This window comes from Rutilus rutilus (assembly GCF_951802725.1).
Source record: "Rutilus rutilus genome assembly, chromosome: 19".
NCBI classification, from domain to species: Eukaryota; Metazoa; Chordata; class Actinopteri; order Cypriniformes; family Leuciscidae; genus Rutilus; species Rutilus rutilus.
The window spans coordinates 27507733-27532406 of record NC_140232.1 but is presented as its reverse complement, the minus strand read 5'-3'; the positions used below and the strand labels follow the sequence as shown (position 1 = coordinate 27532406).

The window sequence follows — 24674 nt, the reverse complement described above, 5'->3', positions numbered from 1 at the left end:
CCTGTTAAAAGATCCTGTAGAGAAGTGCTTCAGGACCCAGGGTTTATGTTGTGGTGGTGACCCTTCCTTACTTTTGGTTCATGTGGGAGGTGTTATGATCCCTCTTCATCAGGGGCATAGTCAGGGTCTGAACTCATTTCCTCAAGTTTCTGCAGTGGGATCTACATTGCTTATGCATAAGGCTGTGCCATGGAGTGAGTGTGTATGGCACAACCCATCTCTGGCATTTCTCCAGGTCTGTTTTAGTGCTGTCCAGGGGTCAAAAACTGACCATACCTCCTTCTGAAGCGCTCACAGACCGGCCTGCCTCCTCGAAGCCATGCAGGACTCCGAAACTCTGCTTAAACTTCTCTACTGCGTAGTAAGTGTTTCTTCCTATCCTCTTATCCACAGCAAATGCTTGAAAGTAAATTTACATTTATTCATTTAGCAGATCGTCTTTTTATTGTTTGTAGAATAGTTGTTTTATTTCTGCATTGGCACACAAAATCAGGCTCTTGGTCTTAGCACTTTTGTCTCGGCAAGCACAGGTGAACGAGTCTCTCCATCTGTATTTTGATGTGGTTTGAACACGCTGTGCTTTCTTGTGTGTTTGATCGACCCAGACCAGGCTTGAGGCCCTCGTGACGAGGACAGGAAGAGAGAATATCACACTCTTGTTTGCCTTTCTTTTTAGACTAAACTCAATTCAATACTAGTTATAGACAACAAAAATTATAGAAAAAAAATTGTGGTCTAATCCGAGGGTGCTTTTGGAAAACATTTTATAATAATTTATTCATAGTGGCCAAATGTGATGTCCGACCTACAAGTTCGATTAAACCAAATTTTTCATTACTTTCAATATGAGGGAAGAACAAAACACTTACTTGGTTAAGGTATTTATCTGACACAATTATTTGGCAAAAAAGTCACACTACAGCTACAGGTTTTATTTTATTCATGGAAAAACAAAAAGCTCACAGGAAAAAGCATATATTGACTACGACAAAATCAGTTATTAATATTTAGTTGGTTCTCTCTTGTTTTTGCATTTGTTCATAATTTCTTTGTATGACAACATGGCCAAAAATGATCATTTCATTGCATAATCACAAATAAAACAATTGACTCTAAACACGATTTCGCAATATGCTTACAAACATACTTTTTATTATGTTTGAAAGGTGAAGATGTCTTGTTTTTTTCTTGTTTTTTTATCACTCTCAGGGCATGAAAAACAAGATTTAAAGAGATTTTCAGATGTCCACTTAAGTGGAGAGTATGCGTTTTTGGTTGTAACTGAAGAGATACTGTATTAAACATACTGTAATACAGTAATAACACAGTAATACTGTGTTTATTTAACAAACCAATGAATAAAATTATATAACATCACTTGAAAACTATAAAATATATACAACAAAATATAATACAGCTTTAATTATTGAGAACACAATTGACTTTGTTCCCATGCGACCAGCAGACGAATGTCATGACGTGTGTGTCTTTGATAATATACTGAGAATAAAGCAACTAAGTAGTTGCATACAGTGCACTCTCTATAGTTTATTAGGTCATTGATACTTTCATTTGATACTGTTGCCCCTGACAACAACACAGCCCAAGTGCAATGTCGGCTGGAGCGCTAGCACAAAACAGCTAATTCTCTTTGCAATGCAAACTAGCAAACCCCAACAACACCACAGGCTGTATGAAATGAAACTGAAGTTCAGAGAGCTCTGGAACCCATGTGAGAAAAGCAAACAGGTTGTTAAGCAGTCAAAGGATTGCCTTCAGCTCGATGGCCGCATGGGAGAAAGCATTCAAACACTGGGTTTATTGAGGCGAGACAATTCCCATACTGCATGTCAAATTCAAACCTATATAAATACTCCTCTTCTGAACCAAACTTTTGTTGCCATGTAGGATGTTTCCGACTTGTGCCATTAAATAATGCAAACAGCATTTCAGTATAGCAAAAGGTCAACAGGTTTGCAGTACATCACAAACTGACACAATGTTAAGGAGAATGGAAAAATTATAGAAAATCTCCACATCTGTGCTCTCATAACAAGGCTATGAGACATTGTCATGGCAACTGTGCATATGTCTCACACACCATAATTGTTGCTGATAAATCAATTGAAAGGTCAGCGGCAAATAACAAATGTAGTGCTTTACAATCTTAATTATTTTTGGTCTATTTTCTGCGTAATTGGATCTATTCTTACGTTAATGTTTGTCATTGTTTATCGTACCTTATTTTTCCTAAGCAGGACCTCATCTTCACTTTGTGGTTGATACATTACTGTATATAATTTAGTATCTATATACACACATGTACAGATAGATAGATAGATTGATTGATTGATTGATTGATTGATTGATTGATTGATTGATTGATTGATTGATAGTCAAAAGTCATTATCTGTAGACTAGAGATGGTTGTCATCCCTTACAGGGTATCATGCAGCAAATGACCTTAGTATTGGGGGACCCCACTCAAGATGACCTCAACTGTCCTGAACACAAATTCCACTGTGTCCATGAGTCACAGGTAAAAACGAATCTTCATTTCCCTTTTACCTTTCTCTTCACTAACATTACATTTGTTCTTTTTAGACGGAACAATCTCAAAGTATTTTTGAAACCATGTTTTTGTGTATCTTCAACACGTTCTCACTCCCAACTCATCACTTATTGACGGTTGTGTAACCGGTTCTACTCGACCTGCTCGGAGCGGGATTCGAACTGTGGTCTGTGGAGTGGAAAGCGGACACTCTAACAAAGAGATGCCTCTAGCATCAGTCACTAGCGCCTCTTGAGATCAGAGGAATGAGGTTTACACGCACAGCTCTTACTGGCCTATGACAGTTACACTCATCCCCATAAACCTCACTCCCATCCGGGTCACGGCACCAAATCTAACCGGTTCTACTCAACCTGCTCCGAGCAGGATTCGAACCATGGTCTCGGCGGGTGCTCTAACAAGGAGGCTAAAGACCAAACCCTCTAGCGTCAGCCACTAGAGCACCTCTTGAGATGAGGGGAGTGAGGTTTATAGCACAGCTCTTACTGGCCTACATCAATTACATTTGGTCAGGATGGGTCTTGATCTGAAGCACAAGGCAAGTGACTAAAAGCAATCATGTACCCTGCACTGAAAATGTTAAAGGGGTATCCTGTGTGTTAAAAAGTGACACCAAGGTGTCCCGGACAAGCGTCACTATATGACGAGTTGGGAGTGAGAATGTATTGGTATCTTATATAAGATATTACATATTTAATCATATTTACACAGAGCACACAACACCTCTGCACTAACTCCTGATTTCTCTCAACATGGGAACAGGAGAGGTGTCAGTCAATAAATGGGAAAACAAAATAACTTGCGTTACTTATTTAAAATTGTAACTCAGATGTTACTTTGCTAGTTACTTGAAAAGGTAATCTGATTACGTAACTTGCGTTACTTGTAAAGCCTGCGTTACCCCCAACACTGAAGATATCAATGGTACATTGTTTGATCACTGCAATAGAATCACTCCAAATCTGTTTGAAATGTCTGATGTGGCTGTATGTGTTTTTCTGTTATGTAGATCTGGGGGCCATGAATCAGTCGACATCACTGTGCTAACTTTATGAGCTGATAAAATTCAGTTTACTTTGGACATAAAAGTGTCACTCAAGAGACGCAGCGCTTCTCTGTGTATGATCACTGCTGTCTGGAAATCTCTTAGTGTTTCATTTCAAATCCAGACAGATATAACAGATACATTAAACATGAGTTGATTTTAGGATAGGCGTACATCATCTATATTCTAAACCTGAACGTGAACTATATTAAAATATGTATGTTTCTGTTCAATGCTATTTCAAGGGAAAAGACGTGGGAAAAGGAGCAAATGTTGCCATCTCTGGTTCTGCCTCTGTTGCCATGGTGGAAATTGAGGATAAAAATAAAAAAGTGAGCCAACAAATGATGTCATTTCCTTTGTCACCTGATGATTTAAGTGTATCAAGGGCAGTTTCAGATTATCAGACTCTAGCAAGTGGATCTTTGGAAAGATTACCTAACCTAGAGATGGTAACATTCGAGTGCCTAGCTGATTCTACAAATGAAACGCAATCTGAATGTACTGAATCATCTGGTTTTTACCAAGAAAAGGCAATCGAAGGTGGGATAGACAAGAAGGAGGCTTTCATTTCCTCTCTCACAGTCCAGCCCATCAAAACAACTCCAGAGACTACAGGGGTGCTTGACCCTGAACGCAAGTCTCAACCTCGGACCATGAGGGTGAGAAATATTAATTCAACAGCAGGTGGATACGTTCCACAATCTGAGGAGTCTTTTAAGATGAGCACTGAAATCAAGGTCAAAGTTCAAACCAAGAAGGAGCCCTTGCTGACACCACAGTTATCTGTTTCAACTCTGAAGAACAGTACAGCCGTTTCAATGAACACAGCCACAAATGTCCCTCTGACTGATATTTTAGATACAGCCAATGACAAGTCACGGACAAAATCCATTGAGGATTCGATCAAAGCGGCAAGTGGTTCACCTCAAAACCTGACCAATGTAACGGAAACCAGCACTGGCAGCACCTCTGTCAGTAAAGTAAAGTCACCGGAGAAGAATAAAGAAATCAGAGTGACTTTCAACCCTGGGGAAACTAGAACTGCACAGAGAGAGAGAGAGCAAGAAAAGATAAAAGATACAGATGAGACTTCACAGATTAGACGTGAACAAAAAGCATCTGTGAATGGAGAACCAGAAACTGATGATGCTATTGCTATTGCTGCCTGTCCAGGACGTCCTACCACTGCACCAAGTACAACAACAGAGACCCACTGTAAGTAAAAAAAAAGGTACTTTTTTGGAAGCTGAAGTGTGCACATTTTCAATGCTAAAAAAATGTATCCTACCCTAAATTAATATGTGTGTAAGCCATTTATTCTGTATGTTGTTTGCCCCAAAAAGTGTGAAGACTGTTAGCAAAGTAATTGAATATTTCAATTATTTAAACAGTTTTTAATTTTTTTATTAAATTAAATTAAATTAAATCACTGTGATAACTTACTTTCACAAAATAAATGTAAAAAAGAATACCATAATACATGATGAAAAAATTATAATAATATAACAGCACAGTTATTATTATTATTATTATTATTATTATACTATTGTTGTTATGTTTACATGTTGTTGTTGTTATTTCTTTATTTTGTTGTGCCTCTAGAAAGGTCAGACTCCTGCACATATTTTTTTTCCTCATTAAATCTGATACTTCATTTTAGAAATGATAAACAGTGTCTAAGAAATGCAGAAAAGCAATATAAAAATAATGTCTCACTAATTGGCTTTTTTTTTTTTTTTTTTTTTTTTTGTCTAAGCCAATCAGATGCACAGAAACATACACAGAGAAGGAAGTCTAGTACACACACCGTGTTTCAGAGGGCCAAGGGTAAGAAACACGCTTATCTCTCTAATTAATTAACATTCCATTATCTTTACATTAATTTGTCTCATTAAAATGAAAGGCTTTACTTGTTTTGATAGTTCAGTGCGGTTTACACACTACTCTGAAATGCTAATGGTGTTTGCAAGTTTCAAGCAAATAAACTGATAACTTCACATATCTGTTCCATTTTAAATGAGAGAGAAATGCAGCATTTCACAGAAGGTTCGAGAAAATCATTACAATCTTACAGATATGAATAGATTCATATTTTAACTTTGAATGCAATATATGAACACAGTGAAATGGTCCTTTTCTCCTTGCTCTAATACTGTGATTCTCACCCACATGGTCATCTCAGGCCCATTGCTGGCCTTTGTAGGAAATTGAGTTTGCAGAGGCATTATTCAATTAAGTGTGGAATAGAGGAGAAGAAGGGTCATTTACCTCCACTGAATGGATCTTATGAACAAGAACTGACTCATTGTATGACATTGAGAGAGAAATATTATCCTAAAAAGAGGAACAGGATTGCAGAATTTATTTAATAATGCCAGTGCTAGAGAGAGAAAAAGAAAAAGAGGAGACTGACACTAGGACTGACGCTACATACCATTTCTAAACCATTTTAGTGTACTGTTAACCTGTTATTTCATGCATCTATGTTATGTAAATTCTAGAAGGCTTTAGCAATGTAATCCTTTACAGTTAATTACTGACAGAAGAGAGAGAGAGATTATAGTTGCAGTACAGAAGCGATTCAGAGGCCATTAGTTGAGCACTTGCGCCCTCCTGTGGTAGACATGTGTCTGTTGAGTACTGCAGACTTTTAAGGTAGTAAATAACAAAATTAGCAAAAAAATAAATAAGCTCGTCAATGCTTAAATTGTTGCCATGATAATTTCTTATTTGAAATAGGTTATTTAATTGCGTGCTTGGGCAGTTTGATAAGTGATTTCGAGGGTCCATTCCAAGTGATTGCTAAGGTGTTTTGGGCCATTAGTCGGATAGTGCTCGTGCTGAAGTCTTTTTATAGATAGATAGATAGATACTGCAGATAGACAGACATTAAACAATAAACATATTATATGTTATATTATATTATATTATTACAATGACTTTTTTAGGGGTATCCAGGCCCACCTGGCTTACCAGGCCCTCCAGGTGAAAAAGGAGACAAAGTATGTATTAACCAATAATAATATAATAATCATAATATTATATAAATTGTAATCAAATGTTTTTAAATAAATCTTTATTGTAAAGTCAAATACATTTTTCAGTCGAACTAATGCTTTAATGGGTGTTTGCGTGTCACTCAGGGCTACGCAGGAGTGATGGGCCGTACGGGCCGGACAGGGTACAGAGGACCGATCGGACCCCCCGGCATGCCGGCTATCATAGTCTGGCACACGTCAGAAGAGGAGTTGCGAGTGTTCAAGGTGCAGAACAATGTTTTTACTCATTTTAGATCATTTAAGGCAAAGAAAACAAAGAAACATAGCTGATTCTGTGAATAGTTGAAATTCAGATGCTGCCTGCATTCTTACATTCTACGAAAACACTGTGTGGTTGGACTTTTGGTTGAAACCACTGTGTGGTTGTATTTAGACTTTTCATTTTGCTTGCAGAACAAGAAATTCTACAAAAAGCTACTGTCATTGTGGCCGGTAAGTTAGTCTGCGTTTGACCCCTACTGAGAGCTCTATTGAATTACATGACCACACTGCAGATTGAAATCCTTTCCCCCCCCCATTTTCTTTAGAGAGTGAAGGGATTACCCGGACCTTTGGGACCACTTGGAGAACCCGGACCACCCGTAAGTAAAAATATAATATTTGACTACTTATTATTTCCATGTAATGTTCATAGACTGTCAGTGAGAGACATTTTCTAACTTACTATGATGATCCACATGCAATGGGACCAAATGAATACTTTTTTACTTATTTTTTCTTTTAGTTTTTTTTCTGACCCCAGTGTAAAAACCTATTCATTTGCTGTATGTGAGATTAGGACTTTAAAAAAAAAAAGTTTATCTATCTATTTTTAGGGCCCCCCTGGAGTTCCAGGCAAACAGGGGAGGAAGGGAGAGCGAGGGAAACCTGTAGGTATCTCTGTCTGCTCTCTTCATCACACAATCGTCTAAGGCAACAGATAAATGCTAGCTCACTGTTACATAGAGAAACATGGTAGGCAGCTTCATAAAAGTGTGATCAAACCATGTGGAGACACGATACGGTTCAGAAAGAATTTGATACCCTCAGTGGGTCAACAAGCATCAACAAGCATGAAGTCAACAAGAGTCACATTGTTCAGACTTCTGCTGATTCAAAAGCAAAGACTCATGTAGTCTTGTTGCCATTCAAATCATAAGAGCAGTTTCAGTTTAATCTTTGTCATCAAGGGAAATGTGACATTCCCAAGATGATATTCATCTGAACTTCTTTTGGCTGCCTCCTCATGCATGATCACAGATTTACAAGCTTTTATGCTTTTGTAAGTGAAAGGATTATTTAACAGGTTTTATAAATCTTAAATAATCTTCTAATAAGCTTCTATTTTTTAATCAAAGGTAAAGTGAATATAGCTCAGTTGAACGGTTAAAAACACACTTGTGTGTGTCAGAATGCCTTTTTTTGCAAGTATCCTAGTAAACACAGTCATTAATGCTTTAAGTGAATGTAAACAGTTGAGAAAGGATGTGTAACAGTTAATTGGATCCGGGCAGCTATTAAAGTGACACCAACCTAATTTTCCTGCTGTCATTAATGGCAGTCAAACAACAAGAGAGAAAATCACTCACTGCTCTTGACTAAATCACTTTTTGTAAGTTTAATAAGGACAAATGTATATTTCATTTACACAGTGAAGACCACGCAGTGCTTTTTTTTTATACATTTGATTGATTGAAGTTTTTCAGGTAGGTCTAGTTTTGTTGTGTCTTTGTCCTATTGCTTCTAATTAGTTTATTTGTTCTTATTTTTATCACTGACTGATTACATGTCTTCAGTAAGCTTGAGGTTTTTTGTTTTTAGGCTAATTAGTTTTTTTGTGATATTGACATTAGTAACAAGAATTATGAAATATCTATCAAAATATAAAAAATGTTGATATAATAAAAACCTTATTTAAAGCAAAAATGACTATATTGTGAAACATATCATATTATTGTGAAAGTGAAATAAATTGACTCATATCGTGATATAAGATTTTGCCCATATCGCCTATACCCAGTTGCATCCTATATTTAACTTAACTTAACTTAACTTAACTTAACTTAACTTAACTTAACTTCACTTCACTTCACTTCACTTCACTTCACTTCACTTCATTTAACTTAACTTAAACTGGTTGATAGATGTGGTTAATCTTACCTGAGACCTGATGAGTTTATTTGTATTTGCCTGTTATGTGACTGCTTTATTTAACAGAGTTGGTCTATATGACACAAATGGTTCACTCTGAGAGTTTATGAGATCATTTATTTGCAGGAAGATTCCAAGTAAAAGCTATTGTAAAAAAAAAAAAAGATCTAAAATTATAGAACTTGACAAATAGACTAACTAAAATGAAACACTCCAGTATCTATATACTGAAGCATGTGCTATATTATGCACGTCCTGCTTTTGTCTTGTACTAGGGAAGATCAGGACCTGTTGGAATGCCAGGACCACCTGGGAGATCAGGACCAGAGGGCACAGCTGGGAAGAATGGGGAGACAGGCCAACCTGGAGCACCTGGGGAGGATGTAAGACTTATGAGAACCAAAATGCTTAATATGCATCTATGCAGTGGTTTATCAAGTTGTGTTTTATGTGAAATATATTGTACAAGTCTGCATAGATTTGTGTGTGTGTGTGTGTTTTTCTGTAGGGCCCAAAAGGTTATGAGGGAGAGAAGGGCAGTAAAGGGGAGCTGGGTGAGTGGGTAAGAATGACCAGGGTTTTTTTTGTGGATAATACCATAGCTAGGCAGTCATGGAATCTGTGTCTGCAAAACTCAGTTTTCCACAGAATTGGAACTTACATCATGCATTAAACTCTCTGCCTCTTTCATGGGCCAAATTTTTTTGATTAATTTGACTATGCTTTCAGCTACCGATAAGAGTACTCTCAATTGCTAAACACATTTTAATCCGTTCTGCAGAAGTCTGCAAAGTGCCTAGGCTTAACATAATCTAAACATCCAAGACCAAAATAAGAGTCCAAAACTGTCCTCTCAGTGTGTTTTTGTCATTTCTGCTATTAAAAAAAACAAGTAATTGATTCCCATTCACCCATCCCTATATTTGGCTTCTTTGCATTTAAAGAAAGTGTGTCTGATGTGTTCAGGGTGACCTTGGAGAACAGGGGCCTCAGGGAATCAAAGGAAAGAAAGGAGAGAAGGTAAGATGCCCCTCTTTCTATCCAGACTTTCACTAGATATGATCATAGCACTTACCAGCCAACTCTGTTTCTTTAGGGAAAAAAGGGAGAGAAGGGTCTAGCCGGGGTAATAGGATATATTGTGAGTATCAGTTTACTTCTGATTGTGTGTCATTTATTTGTATGCAGTTATTCTGCCTGTGTTTATACTGTATATGTACACTACCATTCAAAAGTTTGGGGTCTGTAAGATTTTTAAATGTTTTTGAAAAGTCTCTCATGCTCACTAAGGCTGCATTTATTTGAGGCTGCATTTATTTCAATATATTATTTTCAATATTACTTTCAATATTTTCAATTTTTCAATATTATTTATTTTAATATATTTTAAAATGTAATTTATTCCTGTGATGGCAAAGCTGGATTACTCCAGCCTTCATTGTCACGTGATTTGTCTTAAATAAATCAATTGTGCTGGTCAAGAAACATATCTTATAATTAATAATACAAGTATTAATTTCTTTAAAAAAACATGTTGCTGACCCCAAAAATTTGAATATATATATTACAAGGTCAAAACAGTTCTATGACATTCTTTAACAAACAATATATATTTCCATACACAGGGGCCACCTGGTCCCAGAGGACCACAGGGATTCATGGGGCCGACTGGTCCACCTGTATGTGCTAAAATATTAATTTATTTGGCTCTAACATACAAATAAAATGAGCAAACTGGCTGTTTATTTTTTGTAATGATCTCTGTCACAGGGACAGACAGGGGGGCTTGGGTTCACTGGATCACCAGGATCACCAGTATGTTACAAAACTTAATTATTCTTTATCATCTCTTAATTCTTATATGTTCATAACTCTACTTTTGACCTCTCTTTATAGGGACGTACTGGGCCGAGAGGGTTAAAGGGAGTCCCTGGCGTCAACGGACCCCCTGTAAGAAACACTGTGCTTTTTACAAGCTCAAATCTAGTATTTCTTATTATCGGGTTCACAATAATCATGGAAGACCCATTTAAACTTGTGAATATTGTGAATATGCATTTTTTTGCTCTAAATTAATATATTGGCGAAATAATTCCATTTAAATGTGAATTTGGAATTTGAATATAACATAATGGTCATTCTCTCTTATAAGGGCCAGCTTGGTGATATAGGGCCAAGGGGACCACCTGGCAAGCAGGTAAGTTAAAAAAAAGATATTTAATTTCCTAAAAAGGTACATCATAATATTTAAGATAATAATATTTCATTATGTTTTGACTAAACCACAAGTAGAGAGTCAAATATCTCATGAAGAAATGAGTCATTATATATTACAGGGAGAGGAAGGGCCTGATGGTATTGTTGGTAGTCCTGGTGTTCCTGGACCACAGGTGCTGTGAACTATACATTTCATCTTTCTCCTTTATATCGTGTATCCATGTCCTCTCGCTTACCACACTTACATGCACATTATTGTGCATTTAGGATCCATTTGGATCATTTGGATACATGCAGTTATAAATGAAGATTGTAATCATGCTAAAAATGTGGAATATGACGAAGTTCCTATATTAGAATCAATCAAAGTGTTTATGTGATCATGATCATTGAGTCTGTTCCTGTCTCTTCTCTCTCCCTTCTCCAACTGCTACAATTTGTGTTCACCTGACTTGGCTGACTACCCTACATGATCTTTTCAGGGAAAACCAGGAGATGGACCATCAGGTCAAAAAGGAGACCCTGTATGTGCATCTCATGTTATTTGATAAAAGCTTTGAAATTACAGACACATTTAAAGTCTCATTTTTGATTTTCCTACATTTATCTGAAGCCTATGTATGTCTTATTTAAACAGGGGAATGCAGGAATTGAAGGAAGCATTGGAGATCCAGGACCACCGGGTATAAAAGTAAGCCTGCGGTTCACTCTTCATGAAGAAATATAATATACTGTATCTCTTTAGATATATCTCATATTCCTTTGTCACACCAATGTGCTTCTGTGATAATGCAGCAATATACTGTATGTTTCCAAGCAATAAGCAATTTTCTTGTTTTAGGGTGCCAAAGGAAAACCAGGAAAACTTGGACCCTCAGGTGATCCAGTAAGATTACTTCAAACAACTCCTTAATATTTTACTATGTTAATATTTTAACATATTTTAATATTTACTATACTTTTACTATGATTGAGACTGAGGTTTCTTTTGTAGAGCAATAGTAGAGCTACACAATTATTTGAAGTTATTAAAGCTTCAATTTAAAAATTGTAATTTCAATTTAAATACTTTAATATACAACCAAAACTTTCAGTGTGTTGTGAAAGTGAGTATGCCACTCTCTTTTATCTTTCAATGTAATTTAATGCTGTTTTTGTTCTTTAATGCTTGAAATGCAAGAAGCAGTAGAGAAGTTAAATGATTATCGTATAACAGTTCAAATCGCAAAATAGTGTTTGTCACAATAATCAAAATATGTATTTTTTCATCAAATTGCGCAGCTAGACAGAATGATATAATGGTTTTGGGAAAGTTGTGTTTGTTGTCCTTGTCTGTCTGTCTGTCAACTTCAGGGTCTGAAATCCCAGCGTGGAATGAAAGGAGATTCTGGCCAAAAGGGAGATCAAGTGAGTTCACTCAAATATTTATAAAAACTCTGGCCAAGTAAACAACACTTATTGAATGCCAGAAACACTGTTCTCAGAAAAAAACCTGAGGGAGTAATGTTGAAAGAAATATAAATAATCTATCTCTTCTTATCTGTGGTTTCTCTTTGTCAGGGTCTTCCGGGGCTGCCAGGTAAACGGGGATACAGAGGCAGAGGAGGGCAGTCTGGTATACAGGGAGAGATAGGACCACCTGGACCTGCTGGTTTACCAGGGCCCACGGTGAGCGGCAGCTACATTTAACTGGTTAAAAACGGACTCATTGAAAGTCAACCATTTAGAATGCTTTTTCTTCAGGGCTATGATGGACCTATTGGAGATCCGGGGAGACAGGGAAAAGATGGACTTAAGGTACAGTAGAATTCTAGTTCTCTGTTTGTCAAACAAATCTAACATAGTGTGCTATCTCAGAAAAACACAGTTATCATATATAAATGGCATCTTCAGGGAGAGAGAGGTCCTCTGGGTATCCAAGGTGTTCATGGACCACGAGGTGACAAGGTGATTGATCATTACTTTTTTGATCATTCATTTTTTAAAGATGTTATACTTTAGATATCACATTCATATACAATTGCAATAAAACAACATGATTTAACTTCAAAAGGGTCGAACTGGCCAAGGAGGATTTTCTGGTTTTCCAGGACCTTTGGTAAGTAGGCTATAATTTCTTTAATATAGTCATAATTAGGAGGGCAAGTATACCAAGGCCTGGTTTCACAGACATGGCTTATATTAAGCTAGGATTAGGCCTTAATTCAGCTAGGACATTTATGTAGCTTTTATAAACATGACTTTATATGAAAAGTGTGAATCTTGAGACAAAACAATGGCACTGACATGTTTAAGATATGCCAGTGCAAGTTGCTTTCATTTAATATTTAACAGCTCAAACATGCATTTTAGTCTGGGACTAGGCTTAAGCCTTGTCTGTGAAACCGGGGCCAAGTGTTTAAACAATGTAAGTTTGAGTAGATTTATTTGATCTACACCCCCATTGGTACTTAGAACTATTACCTAAAACAACTAATAGCCTTGACCTGTAGGTGGCGCTGTAAACACATTTACATTGTATTCACAGACAATAATAAACTATTTGCATTTAAAAAAATATATACTGTATATATTTTACTAGGCTACTAGGGTCAATTATAGATATAATACAACTATTTCGAAATGCTTGTTTTATAGGGGGAGATGGGAAAATCAGGAGAACAAGGACCTGAAGGAGAGCCTGGTATTAAGGTTCCCGTGTACATCAGATCATTACTTTATAAATATATTAAAATGTGTCTTTTAACAACTCCATGTCGTGCATTATTAAGTAAGGTCTGCTCATGATTTTCTAATTCCTTTGGTCAGAATTATTTCAGTCACAACAGAAAATCACATTCATGTACAATACATGGACAAAAACTATTTTTTTTTATTTTTTTATTTTTTTATTTTATGGGACAGGGTAGACAAGGGGTCCCTGGAGGAACTGGATTTAAAGGTCAAAAGGTAAATTGAGTTCCCTAATGATTGGTCAAATGCATGTCATACTCCAACACTGAATGTCACAACAAACTTAGCATAGCATTGATTAACTATAGCATAGACTGATGTGGATTAGCATGCGCCGTCATGCATCAAGTTATATTAGCTAAGTCATGCTGTTTATCATCATTTAGGGACTGCAGGGTGTTTCGGGGAGTAGAGGACAGGATGGCACTCATGGTGCACCTGTAAGAGCCACACGTACACATTTTGATAAAGCATGCCCTGTTAGTGCCTCATTACACACTAAGAGTAATTTGTGTTACAGGGATCGATTGGACCACCGGGATCAGATGGAGATAGAGGACCTACAGGACCACGGGTAAGACCTCTTCTCATTTCTTTATGCTATGTTAGACATATTTATGCTGATATGGACAACATAACTGATTAAATCTGATGTCTGAACAGGGTTTACAGGGAAAACCTGGTGCACCAGGAATTCAAGGTCCTATTGGAAAAACTGTGAGTTTTATTTTCCTTTACTGATTGACAGGGTTTCCAAAATCTTGTGGCCTCATCTTGTGGTATATTTAGCAGTTAAAAAATGTTATAGTTTGCCAATTCTGACATTACTGTCTAAGAATATGACCTGCAGCACGATGCTATTAAAAAACTTTTTAAAGGGGGAACCAGGGAGCCGAGGTCTCGCTGGCAAACCTGGAAAGCCTGGAATCAGAGTAAGTAATGATTTCATAAAATTCCAACCACCTTTTTATTTTACATGACACCCAGTTCTCCAGCATAGACTTTGTCCAAATTTGGATATTTTTTCTGTGCTATTTTATTGCAATTGGCGATGAATTTTATGTGGCTAGTTCAGTCTTGATAGGTTTTTTAATGATACATTTTGTTATGGTTTGTTTTTCTCAGGGTGTCAAAGGCAGAGAGGGTTCAAGAGGGTTTCATGGCAGTCCTGGGGAAAAGGTTAGTGGTTTTGTAAAATGTAGAAGTCACATCATGTGACGCATCAATAAATATGATGACAAGAACTAAATGCAACCAAAAGCTGAAAACATTATTAGCCACGTTTAACAGTAATCAGCAGCAGAAGTAGAACGTTTTCTTTCATTCTTGCATTTAAACCAAACCTCCTTTCATTTACAAAATGAATAGTCAGTTCATCTGACTATTCTCTTCTTATAATTCATAAAATACATTTTACAATCTTTTCATTTGATATTAGGGGAAAAATGGCCCTGAGGGGCTAAAAGGAAAGCCTGGTCAGCCAGTAAGTGCCTTATAATATCTTATTTAAGTGCCATTAAACTAGGCTCTGAAACTTTGATTGAAATCTATCAATTTCACTATCTAGGGTCCTCGAGGCATACCAGGAGAGAAGGGCTACATAGGACCGCCTGTAAGACATACATTTAACACACATGCACAACATTTTGCAGTCTTTCTGCCAGTGATGCAGTAGTAGTAAGTGTTTATTCAATGTTGAAATGATTTGTGATATGTGTGAAACATTTGTAAATACAATCTTAAAGGGACCACAAGGAAACATAGGCCAGTGGGGTGAGATAGGTCTGCAGGGGCCAGTAGGAAATCAAGGGCCCAGAGGACCTCCTGGGCCGAATGGAGTGGCTGGGTACCCAGTATGTGTTTTTGGTTTATTTGGTTTATTATTGTGAGGACTGTGGGAAGGTTTCAGCTCTAATCCCTTATTGTATTCTTTCTATTTCAGGGTAAAGATGGACCACCTGGACCCCTCGGACCTCCAGGAGAAAAAGGCAATAAGGTGTGGTATTTTTTCTAGTTTTATCTTTATTATATATGTAAAATCTATTGTTTCTCCCCATTGTGACCTAGTATGAGATCTTTTGTTCGTAAATGTTTTGGCCAAAGGGACTGAGAGGAGCCAGTGGACTGAAGGGAGTTGCCGGTATCGATGGTGAGGAGGTAGATTGGTTATAAATTTTGATTATGTAGTTACACTTAAAGGGATAGTTCATCCAAAAATGAAAATCCTGTCATCATTTGCTCACCCTCAAGTTGTTCCAAACCTGTATGAGTTTCTTTCTTCTGTTGAACACAAAAGAAGATATTTGTGACAAAATTGCCATTCACTTCCATAGTATTTTTTCATAGTCACTGGCTACCATCAATTGACTGGTTTCTGACATTCTTCAAAATATCTTCTTTTGTGTTCAACAGAAAGAAGAAAGAAACTCATACAGGTTTGGAACAACTTGAGGGTGAATAAATTACGACAGAATTTTTGGGTGAACTATCCCCTTAATGCAAAGATAATTAATATAATACTTTTATTCAGCAAGTATGCATTAAATTCATCGTTTACATTGTTGTTCTTTTGAACCTGAAAAAAATGTATCATGGTTTCCACAGATATATTAAGCAGCACAACTTTTCAATATTGATAATAAAAATAAATATTTCTTGAGCTCCAAATCAGCATATTTGAATGATTTCTGAAGGATCACGTGACACTGAAGTCTGGAGTATTGATGCTGGAAATTCAGCTTTGCAACACAGGAACAGATTACTCTTAAAAATATATTGAAATAGAAAGCAGTCATTTTAAATTGTAATAATATTTCACACCTGTTTTTAACTCTATTCTTGAATAAATTAATGCTGTCAATAGTAGGTGAGACTTAAAAAAAATATGTTAATCTTCTTAAAAAACTTTTTAATAGTAGTATAATTGTATTAAATAGATGAGTGATGCTTTGCTTTAGGGGCCAGTGGGTGAAACAGGACCAGTCGGACCAGCAGGAAGTAAAGGATTGCCTGTGAGTACGAATCCTCTGATGCTGTATTTTTGCCATCTCCATTTCATTCGTGTACATTGTGTTATGGTGTTTTATGTAAATGATACACAGGACAGAACTGTCGGTTGTAGGGTGAGAAGGGTAAAAAAGGGTTTCTTGGTGAACGTGGCCTAAAAGGAATCCCAGGCGAGAGTGGAAATCGAGGACCACCTGGAGCGAAAGGACCAATAGGAAGAGATGTGAGATTATTTATCTGGTTTTTGATTATTTCTCAAGTACGTAATACTATAAATGAATAAAAGAGATGTTGTGTTTGTTTTTTATAAGGGGTTGAGTAGTGCTCCAGGGCAGAAGGGAGATCCTGGATCCCCTGGTGAAAAAGTGAGTTTTTGATGAAGTTTGCACTGGTGTTTGGATGAAATAGTCAAATGCATTGTCATATTCTGATTGTTATTATGTTTTCTCTGTGTTTTTGTGAATGCATAGGGTAAGCCTGGTGTAAGAGGTCAATCCGGCTTGGTGGGGAAGTACGGTCCTGGGGGGAACATGGGAGAAGCTGGTGATAAAGGCGACAAAGGTCTACGTGGACTTGTTGTGCGTACCACTTCCTCCTTTACAGACAGTGTAGCTTATGCAGAAATATATATTCATTTAATTTATTTCAATGTTCTTTGGATATTAAAGGGTGAGACAGGAACAAATGGGCCTCCAGGTCCAAAGGGTGCTGTTGGGTTACTGGTAAGTTAGGTTTGATATATTTGATGTATAGTAGCCTATATTTTGGGATATGTATTCAAATTTGCGTATTTCATTCAAATGTAGGGTTTGCCCGGAAAAGAAGGATTTGTTGGACAAAGTGGAAAGCATGGACTGAAAGTATGTTTATATAATTTTTTACTGATGTCTTCTGATGCCATATTTACCTACATGATCTAATTAATTCAGCATGAAATACATTAGACAGTCACTGTCAATTGACCTAATGTGGTCTTACCAAGTTATTCACCCATGTTCACTGGTTGTTTGTGTGGTAGGATGAAATAAAATGTATGCTCTGTAACACTATCATATGAGTAAGTGCATCTGCTTTTGTTTTTGTCTCCTGTAGGGAGAACCTGGACTTAAAGGGGATTCAGGGGGCCCTGGGAAGATAGGATCAATTGTAGGTTTTTACTTTTGAAGACGTATACATTATTAAAAAAAGATGTCTGGCCTTGCCTTATCGACCTGAATTTGTATGATGTTCACAGGGTGTTCAAGGTCCAAGTGAGAAGAAAGGAGAGCCTGGAACAAGGGGAAAAATGGTGAGATAACACTTTATACCCAGATTGGTTTGCAAACTGAACAAAATGAGAAGCATTTGTCATTAAAAACAAGACAAAGGCATTTTGTACTGGCATAGAGTATGTTAAAGTGTACAGTGTTAACATATTTAAATAATAAATGCCCCTGTTTAGGGTCCAGTGGGTAAGCCAGGAGCTGTGGGTCCTCGCGGTCTGAAGGGAAAACCAGGATCTTCAGGAACTCCAGGGGGAAAAGGAGTCAAGGGTCAAATAGGGCCAAAAGTCAGTGGGTCAATATTTTACCGATGCATCATTTAATCTGCTCAAAATTACTACATGTTTTGTGACTAGAATGTTACTCATATTTTAATTTCTGCCAACATGATTGATTTTGGACAACAAAACATTAAAACAAGCCCTCCCAGAACAAGTGTAAATGTGATTCTTTCACACAGGGAGTGAACGGTTCTCCTGGAAGGAGAGGCAGTAAAGGTGTTGCAGGAAAGCCAGTGGGTTCTAGATTGCTTTCTGACATTTATGGTCTTGATAATCAGCAGCTTTACTGGTATTATTTCATATTTTTCTAACACAAACAAAAAAAATGTTCATGCATTTGTTTTATTGTTCTCTAGGGACCTCAAGGACCAAAAGGGAAACATGGCAATCCTGGTCTCCCTGGAAAGCCAGCAAGTATCCCTAGGACAAATCCTTAACCGTCTTAACTGTTTATTGTTTGTGCCAAATATGATTGTCTTTTACATTAACTCCATTTAAGGGTCGTAGTGGAACAGATGGACTGCTGGGAGTTATAGGCACTGAGGGCGACCCGGTGAATAGCTTGGCTTTATTCACTATTCACATTTAATAGAAGTGATTGCTTGCCCATGCAAAACTAACTGCCACAATGCTAGGGTGCTGCTGGCGGTTCTATGGTTTTGTTGCTGAGATGTCTGGCCCAAGATCAGTTTTAGCACAAATGTGAGCATTTACTACCTCATTGTACAGGTGCTGCTGAGTGAATGTTTATATTAACTTCCAGGGTGACATTGGATTCAGAGGACCTCCAGGGAGACCAGGTCCTCCAGGTAGTGCTGTAAGTAAGCTTGTTTTATACAATGTTTGAATGATTCATTATAAAGTATCTCAGTCATAGAATATGGTCATGATTTGTACACATGGTTTCAAATACACATTCACAGGGCGCCCAAGGAATATCAGGATTGCAAGGGAGTCAAGGACTATCTGGACCAAAGGTCATTTCTATTCTGACTCATAAATAAATAAATGTTTCCTACTACAATCAGTTTACCAGCCTCTTCATCACAGGGCTCTACAGGACCGAAAGGGAAACCAGGGCCTACTGGGCTGATAGGACCGAAGGTATTTTAATTAAAATCATTGTTTTGCCTTCTACAATCCACAAGTTATTATTCATTCATTCATTCATTCATTCATCTATTCATTAATTCATTCATCTATTCATTCATTCAATCTTTAATTAGGGGATTCCAGGACTTCAAGGTGAAAAGGGAGATGTTGGACAGAAAGGACCTAAGGTACTGAACAGTTTATTGAAAATTTAGACAAAATGAAAAAATATATAAAACCGGTTTGCATATATGTTTTTTGTTGTTGTTATTGAGTATCATACTTGATACATCAGGGGTTTATGGCTCATAGTATCCATAAATAGCACTTGAGGGGAAAAACTCCCAGCCCCAAACTGAGGGGAAAAAAATTCTAATTTGGTGCTGTTAGTTGTATTTATATGGCAAAAAATTAAAATGTAATTCTAAAAGTTTGGAAATCAGTGAGATGTTTATAACAGTGTAGCAGTCTACTTAAATAAAATGCATATAAATAGCAGGTGTCTCTCTATATCCCTTAAGATCTTAGTAAGATAAGATATATAAATTCTTAGTTAAATGATCAAAGCTCTGTAGTTTCTATTGTGGGGGCTGGATTGCATATGTCTATGCAAAACATAAAATGCAAAGCACTACAATGATAATTGACAGATGGACAAATAAATGTCCCTCAAAAGCTTGATGTATCATATTTGAGACTCACATTTTAACATGATTTAAAAAAAAAATATATATATATATATATATATATATATATATATATATATATATATATAGATATAGATATATATATAGATAGATATATAGATAGATAGATAGATAGATAGATAATGAAGTAAAGTTGCTTTAGTCCAGTAAGTGTTAATCTTGAAAAATTACTAACAATATAAAAGTTATTCTAATGTTTACTTTTTAAAACTCAGTAAGGATTTTGCAGCAAAAAAAGACAAACAAACAAACAAACAAACAAACAAACAAAAAAACACGTACCACGACCTGAAGGGGGACATTTAGAACTATACTAAAAGGTCTTTTACTTGCTAAAAAAGTCTAAACTGTTGAAAATTTAGAAGCTGTAGAAATTGTGTATCAAATATTATACAATAGGGTTTTCTTATGGCTTTATAGTGTTAACATGGTCATTAATACAATTTACAGGGCCATGTTGGAATTAGAGGATTGCAAGGGCCCATTGGACCACCAGGAGAAAAGGTAAGTTCAGATGAAACACACCAAAAACAATCAGTGGCTTTTTTTACTAGTTATAAATGTTTTCCTTCTTCTTTGCACTTTGCAGGGAAAACAAGCTGCTCCAGGGTACAAGGGGCGGCCTGGGCCAAAAGGCATACAGGTAGCAGTTTATATTGTGCACATATTTACTGTGACCTTTTGTTTCTTTATTCATAAGTATGTTTTTTTTTGCAGTGCCAATTGACAGCCTTCTTAACTTTTTTTGTTTTCCAAATAAATGTTTAATGAACTTTTTTGTAGTTCAAAACATGGTAAAACAGATTTACAGCAAGTACCAAGAAAATATACATTAGATAAGTATGATTTGTGTTGCAGGGTGAAGCTGGTGCTCATGGGCCTCCTGGTGGCAAAGGATTTCCTGGTTCAACTGTATGTCTCTTTGTAAACTCATCGACCAACTTTATTTGCTTTAGAACAATGGCACAGATTCTGACATATTCTTGGTTTGCTCTACAGGGTTCACCTGGAAGGAAGGTGTGTACTGAAATTGCAGGTGTGATTGTAATTTATATAGCTCTGCTTATCATTACGCTGTACCTGAACCAGGTAGGTACAGTACAGATACAGATCTCACTGTCAGGCTGACCTGTAGTGCCCTGGCAATGACTCAAACAACAATGCACACATCACATCGAAACGTTGAAAATATGGGATTAAATATATGATTTAAACCTCAAAATATATTACATTTTAAGTTTATGAAAATTGTTATGGTGTAAAAATAAGAAATTTACAGGAATAAATGACTTAGTCAAATAGAAAACTGACAGAAATTATTTCACAATATAACTGTTTACTGTATTTTGATCAAGTAAATGAAGCTTTGGTGAGCATAAGAGACTTCTTTCAATAACTTAACCCTTTTCAGTACTTTTCGACCCAAAAAAAAAAGAAAAAGATTTGTTTAAAAAAATGGTTCTCTCAATTTGAGTGATTCAAATCAGATTTTTTGTTTTTGTTTTAAAGATATGAAATCTGAACAATCAAAAAAGTTCACTCCTACCCACCGCGAAGAGCCGAGGTGTGACCCTTCCCTTAAATGTGCTTTTTAAAATATTGTTCATATCAACAGGGTATGAAAGGAGTTCAGGGCATATCAGGACAAAAAGGTGTGAAAGGTCGGAGAGGACCACCTGTAAGTTGTACATTTTTCCTGTATGTCACTGCATGATAATGATGTCAACACTTTCATTTCATACTTATTTCATTCCTTTTTAAGAGATTATGATTACTTAATCTATTATATTCTGACTTAATCTCATTTTCTTACAAGGGAAAACCAGGTATTCCCAGCAAGCTGACACCAGGGCTTCACACTCATGCTCAGAGAAGAGCCTCACTAAATGTTAGTACAAACTCAAGCAGTCAACCTTGGTTTGTTAAACACTGAAACACACTTTTATTATCAAATACCGCAAGGTACAGTAGAGGAAAAGGTGGGGTCGGGAAGCAGAAAGACTTGACCCAAGATGAAGCTTTTAATATATTGATTGTACTAGTGTCTTTCTGTACAGAAAGCAAGGTTATTATCACGAAAGTCTCGATTTGATGACCCTGAAGATGGGATTGAGGAAAATAGCCACTCACAGGGCACCAAAGAGAGCCCAGCAACCACCTGCAGAGAGCTGAGTCTCATCCAGCCTCACCTCAGAGACGGTGAGACCAGAAAACGTGGCTCTTGTTTTAAAATTAAAATCACTGAGAAGGACATTTTTATTTAACTGTGGTCATGTATCCATAGGGAACTACTACGTTGATCCTAACCACGGATGTCCATTTGATGCTCTCCATGTTTTCTGTAACTTCACTGCTGGTGGTCTAACTTGTGTGTCTCCTGTCCAGTCTAAAGTAAGAGGATTTTCACAGTTTATCAATCTTCTCTGATGACTCTAAAACACTTTAACAGTGTTGCCAACTTAGCAATTTTTTAGACCCCTTTAGCGACTTAAAAAAAAAAGCAACTAGAGACAAATCAAGTGACTTTGTAACTTTTTGTGTAAAAAATTAACAAAATTTCAATACATCTATACATCATCAATCCTTCTTCCAAAACGTGTTTATATTTTAGACCTAGCGGGATGATTTTCTGCTACAGGCCCAAAAGTTACATAGTGTACCTTTAACATGTAGTGGTCAGTCGCTATATCATGCTCATTCTGTTGTCTGACAGAAAATATGTAATTGAACAGCTTTATTGGACATTCGGCTATATATTTTTGTAAAATACAGTATGCGAGTATGGATTAAGAGAGAAAACAGATGTGAAATGCCAACAATTGCCACATGACGTCATCTAGTGACATTTAGCGACTTTTCGAGCAGGCTTTAGCTACTTTCCATTAAAAATAGTTGGAAACACTGCACGTAAACTGATGGGTTTTATTTTTGTTGTTACTCTGAGATGCCCAAAATCTGAAAGAGATTTGTTACCCATTATTCTGACACACAACAAATTGAAATTTTCATTTCCCAAAGAAATGTACCAGCTAGACACAGAATAATACAATAACATATGGACACATGTACAGAAGAAAAGTTGCTTTGTATAGATATTCTGTTATATTGAAATAATACCATGTTTGTGGTCACGATTTTGTAAGATTTTAGGAATATGGCCATCAGTGGACCGATCTAAAAAGTGGTTTAGTGAGCTTCACAGAGGCTTCAAGGTAAATCACTGCACTTACTAAATTTCATAAGCTGATGAAATGTATTGTTTGGTGTTTTTTTGTTTATATGGAAACAGTGCCACAGATATCATTATTTCTATTAAGAATGACAGGTGTCTCAATGAATGTAATTTTCTGATTTTCACACTCCACAGTTTGAGTACAGAGGTCTCGATGTCGTCCAACTGCGATTCTTACGGTTGCACAGTAACTCTGCCACACAAAGCATCAGCCTGAAATGTCCCAAAAAACCCAGCCCCGCTGCTAAGCACAATGAGACCACCAAAAGGGTGCTACACTTACGAGGAGACTTTAATGAAGAAATCCATCCATCCCATGTCATCATATCACAGCATGGTTGTGAGGTTAGAAGTAATCTCTGGTAATGAAATTAGTCTATGACACAAGACTACAGCTTTGCTAAATGAGAAGTTTCCAAAAAATGACACACAGCCAAACCGTGTCAGGTAAATTAAAGCTATTGCATATAACAAGAGCATAATAAGTGTTTTCCCTGCCTTATATTGCAGGTAACTGCACAGGTGAGGGTTCTGGGGAATTCAGAGCTCCACGGAGGAGACGTGCAACTACTTCCCATAAGAGACGTTTATTTAGAGAGCGGAGGGGAGAGCTGGGAAGGAGATGCGATCATCGTCCTTGGACATTTGTGCTTCTTATAGTCTCTTTCCAAAAATAGATGATATTCACAGAGCTCCTGGAAGGAATGCAATGTTCCCAGCTGACAGTACATTATAATGAGACTTTGAGTATTGTATTATAATGTTACCTTACATTATGTAAGGTACTTTATGATGAGTGATTTCCAGCATAGCTGAATTTGCTGCCTCTCTGGGTTTATATTATTCAGATTTCCTGTAGACTGAAAGTGGTGCAATAATTGTTTGCGTGTGTGTAGTGAGCATGTGAGTTTATTTAGACTTGTGTGTCAGTGGGTTGTGAGTATTTATGATAATAATTTATTTATGTAAGGTGTAAGAATTTGTATTCAGTACCTTTATGTTTTACTAACTGATATTAAAAATTCAAAACAATAGGGCATTCCTAGTGTCTATATATTGCAAAAAATATTATGTTCTTTCTAGAAATGTGTCATGAAATGCCCTTTATTTTTGCAATATTCCTAATGTTACAATAAACAAATCCTGGATTACTAATACTGTTTTTTTGTTGTTTTTTTTTTTTACTGTACTTTAAAACTAGTCAACATTCCACACTCATTAATGAATTATATATAGGCCTATATATAATCTCCAAAATGGGAACATTAAATACAACACCTTAATTTAACAAAAGACACATAATTAACTCAAAATAGAACTATAATTTTGCAAACC

The 24674-nt window shown here is 36.6% G+C and overlaps 1 protein-coding gene across 1 annotated transcript; it reads left to right on the top strand.

Annotated features, from left to right (window-relative positions):
• The first annotated feature begins 278 nt into the window (after positions 1-278).
• Positions 279-24622, top strand: LOC311279058 (uncharacterized protein). Its single transcript, XM_084390288.1, has 62 exons — positions 279-361; positions 2444-2539; positions 3863-4835; positions 5377-5447; positions 6569-6622; positions 6764-6883; positions 7073-7111; positions 7207-7260; positions 7495-7548; positions 9085-9192; positions 9318-9371; positions 9776-9829; positions 9906-9950; positions 10435-10488; positions 10580-10624; positions 10706-10759; positions 10962-11006; positions 11146-11199; positions 12380-12433; positions 12587-12694; positions 12770-12823; positions 12920-12973; positions 13080-13124; positions 13664-13717; positions 13931-13975; positions 14146-14199; positions 14280-14333; positions 14423-14476; positions 14638-14691; positions 14885-14938; positions 15198-15242; positions 15327-15371; positions 15505-15612; positions 15702-15755; positions 15863-15916; positions 16717-16770; positions 16881-16988; positions 17077-17130; positions 17236-17343; positions 17434-17487; positions 17572-17625; positions 17858-17911; positions 18000-18053; positions 18207-18314; positions 18488-18541; positions 18665-18724; positions 18808-18861; positions 19072-19125; positions 19232-19285; positions 19359-19412; positions 19535-19588; positions 20558-20611; positions 20697-20750; positions 20966-21019; positions 21107-21124; positions 21723-21785; positions 21924-21995; positions 22165-22306; positions 22392-22498; positions 23251-23319; positions 23475-23684; positions 23850-24622. The coding sequence occupies exons 1-62, from the start codon at positions 320-322 to the stop codon at positions 23997-23999; spliced, it is 5031 nt and encodes a 1676-aa protein (XP_084246414.1). The 5' UTR covers positions 279-319; the 3' UTR covers positions 24000-24622.
• Positions 24623-24674: the final 52 nt, after the last annotated feature.